The following is an 11,222-nucleotide window of genomic DNA, read 5'->3' on the forward strand; positions in this document are numbered from 1 at the left end:
GAGCCCAAAACAACTTTCACTTAAAAAATAGCATTTCAACTACAATAAAGGGTCAACGGCACAAAAAGTACAAAAGAAAAAAGTAATAAGGCGAAAATTGTGGGGGAAAAAAACGAAAGTTTCCCCGTTTTGAAGACCAGAAGTAAAAATCGTATTTGTTAAAGCACGTAATCGATTACGTAGAATGAAAAACCGCTCTTGTTTACAACACTGAAAGCAATATAGATTCTGGCGATTAGCGCAGTTCTTTTTCTTGTCTAATTTAAATTTTTGATCGCCCTTTTGACATATTCTAGAGAAAACAACTCAAAACACGCAAGGCAATCATTACTTGCCTGAAAAACATACACTGTTTTTTTTTTGTCTTCTGAACAAAATTGTTTAATCGCAATTACCGACGGAGCTACGTTAACAGAGCTACGAAGACACTATTTCGTATGTCTTTAGCCATGCAACAACAAAGTGAACTCGGTTACGGACTCACAAAAGAAGTGCAAAGAAATGTTTAAAAGCGGATTAGTAAGCCACCAAATATGCATTCTATCGCAAATTTGATGAAATTCGGAAGTCATTGTGTTATGCTGGACTTTTTGGAATATTAAACGAGTTAAATTTAATGGCATACTATCATACTGCAGTGGCGAGCTCACTTTATAGGGATTTTTTCCGCTAAGTAACGTGACTAACAATTTTTCATTGTTTTCCATTTTAAAACAAAACATCACTTGTCACCTTCGATTTTATACTGATTTAAAAGAATGGTACGGAGATCAAACTCCAATTTTAGTAAATAACTTTTATTTGGGTAATAAGCTTTCTGAATTTAGAAAGTTGTTTTGGGGTATGGAGTATCCCTTTAAGATAATAAGAATTTGTAATCATGATAGATCTTGATGATCAATCTCATGACAAACACTACCAAGATAATAAAGAAACAATTCAAGAAGCAGGAGCATTACTTCAAGACCGCACAGTACCGAAACCACCGCACAAAGAGAAAGCTCCATTTATAACAAATGTACAAAATGTTAGTCCAGTAAAGACCTCAAGAAAAGGATTTTCCTGTTTTAATGTTACGTTGCAAACTGAATCATATAAACTAGATGGAGTATCTTTTGACAACTCCATGCAGAACATATTAAGTAAAACAGAAGAAACACAAAAACCAATCAAAGTATCTCATTACGGATTAAAAAGACCATTAAATGAAGAAAATTTAGACTCTGTTGTAATAAATAAACGTAGTAAGATAGATTACGTTAATAGCTGTACCTTTGAGTTTCAAAAAATACAAGAAAGTAAAACAGTTAAAATAACAGAAACTCAAAGTTTACCAGAACATTCAATAGTTACTGTAATTGGAAAAATTTGTAACCAATCAGAAATAGAAACAGTAAATCTCAGTAATTCAACTATAGAAAAACTAGAATGTAAAATAAGAAACGAAAGTAACTGTATCGGTATAACTGTATGGGGTAAAGATATACAAAAAAATAGAAAACAAAACAACATATTATTCAGAATGTAAGAATAAAGACTTATAAAGGAAACAGATATTTATCTACTGCACAAGAAACTAATTTCTCCAACAACAGAAATCAATTATATTGTACAATCATTATATGAGACAACAAAATCAGACAGCATACTCTATGTAACAGAAATAGACTGTATAAGTGAATTTAGCTTCTCTTATCAGTGTAAAAATTGTTTAGAAAAATTACCAGAATGTCAAACCAAAATTATACAATGTGATATATGTAGTTTCAAACAAATTATAAAATGCACTGGCTATTAAGAGTTAAGCTTACTGTCGGATACAAAAAAACAAATCCCACGTCGTGAGCAACTGATCTATTTTATTTTTAATTGAAGTATCTATTCAAAGGCAGGAAATCACTCAAAAATTGATACAAACTTGCCTAGTTTATTTAATACTGACCTGACAAGAAATGAACACTGCAAACACGTTCGTGTTTTGTCAGGTCCCAGTTTTTGCGTCAAATTGCACTGATCAGGAATTCTTAAAGATCGTATTCCTGAAGCATTTTCCAAGCAATTGGTGCAGTTAATTACACAGCAACTGAACGGAATTATAATAAAAGCTGAAAACAACATAAAACAACCGTAAGTACAGTTTTGCTTTTTGCCAACCATGACATCACACAAACGCACGTGATTAAGACTGTGACGTCACATGAAGTATCGCTATAGTAAAGCAATTGCAACTGAGTTAAAGTCAATAAAGGAACTGTGTTGGACGGAATGCGAGCCAGCCAGAATTAAAACGTAACACAAACAGAAACTTTCCGCTGAGTGCGGAGACACAGGTTAGTGAGTTTCTATTTATTTACTTACTAGTCATTATAACTTGTAAAAAAGCCGTGTCACAGTGGTATTGACACCTTTTGTCAACTCTTTCAGGTATTTATAGCCTTGCATTATTACACAACCGAAAGTTTTCTAAAAGTTATCAGAGACACCATGGGTGTCTCCAAAGCCAGCGCAAGTTGTTGCGTACACACAATTTCCAATTGTGTGCGTACCTTTGCCAGCGAATGGATAAAGTCCCCCACAACTTCGGAAGAGTTAAATTAAAATACATGTTGATTTACTAATAGTTGTGAGAAAAAACATGTTAATTAACCGGACACCCGTACTCCACATTCATACAAAATTTAAGTTAAAAAATAACATGCACAAAATAACTTCCTCAAAGTCTAAGTAATTTCCACGGATGATGTTGTCAAAAAAGACAATGCTATGAAATCACGAAACTAAAGCAATTTGGTTTCCAGAATCATGTTAAATCGCTAAAAGTGAATTCTCGCAAAATATCGCCCTTCGAAAATAGCAAAAATTTCAGTAAATAACGTGTTACTGAGTTTGTTATTTTTCGCTGTTCATACTGGGGAACAGCCATAATTCATGTTTATTTCCTGGAGGGTATACATTGTCACACAAAAAGACGGGCTAAAACAATTTGCTATTGAAAATTTTTAAAGAAAAACAGACACTGAAATCCGGCTCTTCTACGAAATACGAGTCCGCATCTTGTTATGGATTTGGAATTATTGGTCGCTGTTGTGGGTCTGGCACGTTACAGAACTTGCTGTTTACAAGTGTATTAGACTACTAATTTATTGAATGCTTCCCAAGGCCCAAATTCTTCTGTTAGTCAAGGACAAAGCCAAAAAATATTTTCCATAATGACCGATAACTTTGTGTGTAAATACACGTTTTAGAACATCATGATCCAAACAGTGAAGTTGTAAATGCAACACATAACTTTTTTTCATAAATCTGTATGTCACTAGTTTACTTGCAAAAAACCATGAGAAATTTTTACACCCTTGCTGGCTTTCCAAAGGTAATTAATGCGATTGATGGCCCCCTAATTCCAATTCGAACACCATCAAAAGAGGAATATCCATATGTGTGTCACAAAGGATACCACGTCATAAACGTCATGGCAGTCTGCAATGCTGACATGAGATTTACTAACCTTGTAGCCAAATGGCATGGATCAGCACACGATTCAGCCGTGTTCAATGCCAGTGCATTGCAACAGCATATGGAGACAAAGGAGAAAGGAGGATGGCTGCTAGGGGACAGGGGGTATGCCCTCCAGCCCTATCTCATGACCCCTCTAAATACAGAGAAAGTAAACACCCCAGGTGAGGAGAAAGTACCAGCGAGGCCACACTAAAACACGAAATGTTACTGAGAGGTCCTTTAATTCTGCATTTACTTGATGTTTACCATACCCTTCGACAAGGGCCCTGTCCATTTCCTCCGTAAACCTCGAGCTTTTCCTCTTCTGCACTGAAGACATCCTTTGACAAAATATTAATTTAAATACTCAATTTGCTAACACATATTTTCTACATCACGAAAACTTATACAAAAAGGACACAAAAGGTCAAAAACTTAAATTAAGTGCACATACTATATTTATAGTGTTCTTCATTGTTTTCTAACTTTAATGTATTTCCAAAGGGGATCAGGGATAATAGCATGTAGCTGTGGTAAGAACAAATAGGCCTTTTTGCCCTATAACAAAAAAATCTCTCACAAACAAATGATTAAATGAATGAATAAATATATACGGTCAGCTTGCCCCCATAAAGTGAATACACATTTTTCAACAAATTTTCCATGAAATTTTACTTCTTTCATTTTTTACATTTAATTCTGGTCTGACCTACAGGGAAGGTAACTTCTGCCAAAAAACAAGATAGGAGTGATAATATTTGTTACAGTGAAGTTGGGTAAAGTGTTCACCTGCAAAGAATAAATTCCAGACATTATAATTATTTGATAATTGCCAAATTGAATTCATTGCCCTTTCCAGATTGCAGCCTGAAGAGAAGAATGCAAATTACAATTTTTAAGCCGCTCCAACATTGGATTTTATCTTAAGCACCGGCCTTGTGAGAATTTGACAGTTTTCCCACTTTGACCACTTAGCATAACAGACAAAACCTGAATTTCCCCCTTTTTCTCTGTGCAACAAGTTCTTTTCAACCCTACAAAAAATCTAAACATTTCATTCGGCGTGTCCATATCCTAATATGCTTAAAAAATGCTGGAATTGCGAGGAAAAAAACGAGAAAGACAAGAATTACTGCTGATGACTTAATAAAGAAACATAATTATGCAAATAATTATTAGGAAACCTCTCAAAGTCAGAGAGAGGCATTAAGCAGTGAAACATTTGGCTCCTCCGTGAAGTAACAAACTTAAATTTTTATCTTTTTAAACTTGAACACGATTGCAATAATCATCTTCAATTTTTTACCCTTGGTAGGAATGCAAGACCAAGCGTCACTGTAAACTAAGCACGTGGAATTCAACGAGCATTTTGAAACTTTAAGTACTTCCTTTCTGGCTGGTTCTTTTTCCACAAATTAATTATCTTAATTAACGATAAAATTCATGTTTTTAAGGTTACCTTAATGAACAAAGATTTGAAAGGGCCGCTTCCGGTTCCAAAGACGGTGTCACAAGCTTCACGTTTGATGCTTCAACCACATAAATTCCCGCCAAAAATTCCTAGGAATTCAAAGCTTCTCAATTGCAAGACAACAATGATACTGAATACAAGCGTATATGTTTCCCCAGTGAAAAGACAAACATATTTAGAAAAGTGTTGTATATGCTGACTCTATCATTTCTCTGGGTTAAATAAAGTAACTTCAATAAGGTTGAAAAGTACTTACAAAAGAATGAGCTGAGAAATGCAAATGCGGAGATTTTGCGATTTGTCGATATCTTTTTCTGAAAATTTTTTGTAAAATGATAAAGAATACTTATCCTTTGGAAGGAAATGTTTTCGGGAGTTTTGAAAAACCTACGCCTGGCAGGTAACAAATCCCAGCCCCTGGTATATCTAATGTGACCAACTCCAAGCTAAGGCTAGAGTGGGTCTCATCTCCTAAAAATATGGGAAAAGGTTCGACAAGACTTAATCTTATTGGACACTGTTGATTCAGCTGGTTTTTCCGTCTCAGCATCTGTTCAACTTATGACACCGACAGAAGCTGCAGTCGCTGAAGGTATTTATTATTTAGGCCTTGGTGTTCCAGATGAGAAATTCGTTGCCCCATACTTCTGGCAGCCGCCAAGTATAGCATATGGGGACTATAATCACTTAAAGAGAACATTCCTGCATGTGCTAAAATATAACACCCAAAATCCAACATGGTATAAAGATTCGCATGGGAGTGTAGTAGCTACCATCAATCACCTTTATGAGCTAATGCAGATATGTAAAGAAAACGGTCAAAATGTCCCATTCTCAGCAAACGATTTCTTCCTAATTAGTTTTTTTGACCAACAATCAGACACGGCCAACAGAATCTTCACACAAGAGGTTGCCGACATGCTTCAAAGACATGTCAAGGGCTCAGTGGGAACTTGCCTCTACCTTACTGTCTTTTTACTATTTGACTGAACCTTTTTTTGATGCAACCCATGGTTCTCCTGAAGAAATCCAAAATGCTCTTTCAACCGGAATAACTATCTATCTTATCTATCTGTTTTATTTTATTTGGAATTGATTTATAGTGTAGATATTTTAGATGAAGAACCTCATTTTGTTGGATACTCTGCAATAAGCCATTATCATTATTATTAATAATAATAATATTATTATTATTATTATTATGTGGAGAAGATACCTTGAAATAAAAAAATGAAAGTTCATTCTCAGACAAACGCAGCCAAAAAACAAAGAAAGGCGAGGAAATTTTATTACATACGGACCGTACACAACATTAGAACGACTCTTCTCTGCTGGCTGCAAGCACTCCCAAGCAATATTTTTACATTTCAATCATCTTGGACCTGAAGTTTGTTCACCGCATCAATCTGGAACAATAAACACAGAGAAGATCATTGGACAGCTTCAGGGCAAAACAAACCAACTACAGTCCTTACAAACCGCGCCAATATTTGTTGACATGGTAAATAAGACCAAAGATCTAACATTCATCACGGAAGTTACGTCTGAGTTATCAGCATACAAAGGAATTAGAATCCCAGCAACAAGCAATAGGAAACGGTCCCATTTCTAAGTCCGTAAAGGAAAAGGGAATAACACTTCATACCAGTACCCATGTACCTTCAACCAATTTTTAGAAAGGCAGCGTTGTATGCATAGAGCTGGTGTACAGCAAGCACAAAATTTGATAAGAAAATATCTGCCACACAAATTCAAGATCACCCTAATAGAACATATTGCTAGGAACTGCCTTACAGATTTGCCAAGCTTGCTGGGACAGAACCGCCATCATATGATAAATTGTATGATCTTCTTGATCGTTTATTCCTAGAGGTGCTAAACTTAACTTAACTTAACATATTTGAACTTGAACTTCTCTTTTACTGTAATATTACAGTACTTCTTATCGCCAAAGGTAATAAATAAAGGTATTATTATTATTATTATTATTATTATTATGCGCAGTAAAACTATCTGTATGCACAGTATAAGAAGCACCACAGGGCGCGTAGCGTAACCTGTGAGCCAAGTGAAACTTAAAATAACACGTAAATAAATCAATAAAATATATATACATATATAAAAAATATAAAATATATAAATATATAAAAGTCAGTCTAAAAATATAAAATATCTAAAAATATCTAAAAGTCATAGTTTATATAAAAATGTATAAAAGTCATAGCTGGTCTATTCATGGCTGGTCTATCAATCTTGGTATAATAAAACATCATGTTACTGCTTTGAAAGTTCTTGCAATGTTCAGCGTCGCCGATAAAACCGCCTTCTGCATTTTCTCTAGGACTTGAGTAGTCTTCCGCCCAACCAGTGATCGCACACTAATCTCTGTCTCTTTTGACCAGCCGCCTAGCACATCCATGATAATGTTATACTGGTGCACCTCATACCCTTTATATTTCTCCTTCAGTTCCCACCTCAAGGGACCATACTTCATGGTTTTCTCCTCGCTCTTCTTCTCTCGATTACTAATCCATGGACAACTCATCTCTATGGTCATGACTTTCTTGCTCTCATGATTCACAACCCTCGCATCGACCCGGTTGGCTTGCACCTCCTGATGATCTGCATACACAGGTACATCGCACCACGCTTCTACTTGTTCTGACTTGTACACCGGCTTTGGCATCACTGGCGAGTACCATGGTGGTACTTCGTCAAGAAGATCTTGGTCATGTAGGAGCTCGTAGAACAGGACATGTTATGTCTCAGCAAATACTTGTTCTGAGCTAGTGCAGAACACCCGGCCAGAATGGGCGGGACACTTTCTTGGGCATCATCACATAGCCTACACTTCACATCCCCGGGACAACTCGTGTGTGTCTTCTTACTAGAGTATAGCTTTGTGGGCAAAAGTTGCTCGTACAGTTCAAATACACCGTTCAAATGCTCTCTCCTCGAACTCCCTCACCATTTCCATAGCTGGATCTTTCTCATACAATCTAACCACTGCTTTGATCTTGGTCACTTTATACTCCGTTTCTACCGCACGTAAGCCTCTCCCGCCCTTTTCTCTTGGGAGATACAACAGGCACGTAGAGCCACCAGGGTGTTTCCCGCCGTTCTCCACAATAATCTTGTGCGCTTCCCTGTCTATGGTCTTCAAATGTGTAACCGGCCAGCGCTGAGTCCACATCAGGTAACCCAACAAAGGCAGGGCAAATTGATTAGATGCCACAACCCGATTATAGTCGGAACGGGGACTGGACCAGATGACTGACAATCGGCGCAAGTACTCTCTTGCTGCCAACTCAAGTGCCATCTTCTCTTCCTGAACTAAGGTTTCAAGAACACCCAGAAACTTGTACGTTCTACCTTCCTCAAGAGTTGGTAGCCTTTCTCCAGCTAGATCTCTTCCGGAACTCTCCTGGGAGTGGACCCCTCTCCTTATATGGACAACTGCACATTTCCTTGGGTTCCATTATTATTATTATTATTATTATTATTATTATTATTATTATTATTATCATCATCATAGCTCAAACAGCGTAGCGATGACGTAGCGATGGAGAATATACTGGTAGAAGGCGCGGAGGAAGAATTTGTCGGACAACCCTCCCAAGTTAATGAAGTCGATGATGGCCAGGAAATGACTGTAGCCATAACGGATGAACCAGAGTCAGAAGAGGATAAGTGCAAGGATTCAGAACCATCTAGTGAGAGGAAATTGAAATGGTACATTGAAAGGAATGGCACTCCAATTCACATAAGGAGAGCTTTGAAGATGTTGATCCCAAGAGAGTTTATTTCGAAAGAAAGGAGCTGCAGACATTGGGTGAATGGTTCCCTCCACACCTCTCTGGCACCCATAGACCCATCTCATGACTTAATTCAGTTCAGGGACGTGGCAATTGCGGTCAAAGATAACTACTTCATTCTCCACGTTTTGTCTATCATATCTGAAGATGGAAAAGAGCTAGTCAGCACCAGTTTTAAGTGCAGACACACAGTTAGAGGCACAATCTAGAGAGACGTAGAAAGCAACCAATATGGTTTTGTGAGTACCATTTTTGTCTCCCGATGGTTACCAGTCAGTAAAATATTTATGGAAGTGGTGCTTGAGAGCGACAGTGATGGGATAGCCAAGTTATCTGAACAGAGCCAACTAGACCTGGAGACTGTACTTGCAAATAACACCTGTAGTGAAGAAGAAGGCACTGACGAGATTGCTGAGTGTGCTGATGAAAATAAATTTTATGAGGCTGAGAAAATAATTGATGTCCGTCTGAAAAAACAGTCCGAGGAGTCCAAAGTGCGTTTTAAAGGCTATGGCTCTGAAGAAGATATATGTGGATTCCAAGTTCTTCCTGCTGGAGAGCCAGTTCAATTTCAAACCATTTCAAAGAGAGGAAGAATACGGAAACATAAAACCAAAGATGAAGGCGAAGTTGAGATCCAGCAACGGAAAAGGCTAAGGAAGTAAAATGCAATAACAGCCAACGCTGCCAAGAAAGAGCATGGTGAAAGAATCGAGAAAGATGTACCCACTAGTAACGTTCATTGCCTAAGAAACTAACGAAATGTCCTCTCAATAACACTGTTTCAAAGACACGGCAATTTTCTGATGTTGAATCTGAATGCGAGGTTGTCGGCTGGCAACTTGAAAATGATATTGTGCCAACGAGACTACAGAAAGAAGGTACGTGTTCTGGAATTAACAGGACAAAGAAGAAAATGCCCTCCACCAAGAACAGCAAAAGAGAGCAACAAAAAAAGGTGACGACGGTAGAAACTTTAGAAAGTCTTTTCAGTAACTGTCTCTGCCTGAAACCAATTCCAGTAGAAGTGACCAGGAAGAATCTCAGTTCAGTAACACTGCAATTAAGAAAAAGTGACCAATTTTCACTTCACAACCCAAGAAAGGACGTGAACAAAGGACCCCAAATAGAAATGCTAATCAGCAAAAAATCAGAAAGTCGAGAAGGTTAAATGATGGAGTTGGATCAAACCGTAGCAGTAAATTAATTAAAAGTGTGGATATTAGTGTTGAAGAAAGACAGTCATCAGCTGATGTTGATTGTGGAGACGATATTGAGCCATCAACCACCTGTGGCAGTCGTGGCTCTTAGCCTGATAACCGAGAAAGAGATAGAAGTCCATTTAAAGTGTGTAGAGGCTCATTTCACCAGTCTTGGCATGAAGACTTCCAGTGCCCTGGAGAGCAGTGTTCATCGATAGCCCTTACCGCTCTGTTATATACTACTGGAAAGCAAGTGATCGTGACCAAATCTTACTCACAGGAGATAAAGTGCATTTTAACCAACTTTGCTACATTGGAAAATCTGCAAGTGGTGAACTCAAGTTACAGCCCTTGATGAACTTCCGATAGACTTGCGATGTTTCCGTTTTCAGTTTTTCACAGAGAGAGAAAAATTGGGTGGGACAATTGACAGATAATTATGACTTCGCCAGATTAGAAGACATGTTTCAAAAATGTCAAAAAGAGAGAGCTATTGGGTTGTTGCTACGAATTTTAGACTACACTACTGCTTGTGCACATAACTATACCACATGGTATGTGTTAGATTCTCTTGCCAGAGATTCAAGAGGAATGATAGACGACAAAGAGTCTTCAGTGGTACTTAAATCCGGCAACTTTAACGCCCTTATCCAATACATAAGGTCCTTCGTTGAAGCAGCAACCTCTGAAAGAGAGCTAAGCATAGCTCACCTAACATTTGAAGTACTTATCTTGAATATCACAGAACGAAAGTCTACAGAAGGTGAAGATGTTCTCGTTCTTCCTGTGTCCACTCTTTCCATTTTGGAAATGCAGATGTGCACAGTTGCTTTACAGCATGCCTCAAGAAAGACCAAGAAATGAGCAACACTGTTCTTGCTTTTCACTTGCTCCATGCTGCCGAAAATCAGCTACATTGCGATTTAAAGATGTTATACCTGTTTTTACGAAAAAATATCGCATTTCAACCCACCGACAATAAATGGACAAAAACCACAGACATTTTCTCCAAGAAATATCTCGTAATTCCAGTATGCGGTGGCCATCATTGGATTCTAGATTCCCTTAACCAGAAACGGTCATCTGTTGAACGTAGGATAGTAAGATACCTCAGGGATCAGTAGTCAGCTAGAACAACACAAGGAGGAAAGAGGACCTTGAAAGTAGAGCAGATCAGGTATCCTACAGTACCACAACAGCCAAATGACAAAGATTGTGTTTTGTACGCTATGAAATACT

General features: G+C 37.7%; 1 protein-coding gene and 1 pseudogene across 1 annotated transcript in view; one reads left to right on the top strand and one right to left on the bottom strand.

The window, feature by feature from the left end:
* Positions 1-1,777, top strand: part of LOC146470377 (uncharacterized) — a 2,162-nt gene extending 385 nt beyond the window's left edge. The window contains exon 3 of the mRNA XM_085122034.1: positions 888-1,777. Coding sequence (XP_084978160.1) covers positions 888-1,528 — 641 coding nt within the window. The 3' untranslated portion in view covers positions 1,529-1,777. The remainder of the gene's footprint in view (positions 1-887) is intronic.
* Positions 1,778-7,147: 5,370 nt separating this feature from the next.
* On the bottom strand, positions 7,148-10,879 carry LOC146470378 (uncharacterized; annotated as a pseudogene).
* Positions 10,880-11,222: the final 343 nt, after the last annotated feature.

Source organism: Pavona decussata, unplaced genomic scaffold, assembly GCF_977016875.1.
Source record: "Pavona decussata unplaced genomic scaffold, jaPavDecu1.1 SCAFFOLD_114, whole genome shotgun sequence".
NCBI lineage: Eukaryota > Metazoa > Cnidaria > Anthozoa > Scleractinia > Agariciidae > Pavona > Pavona decussata.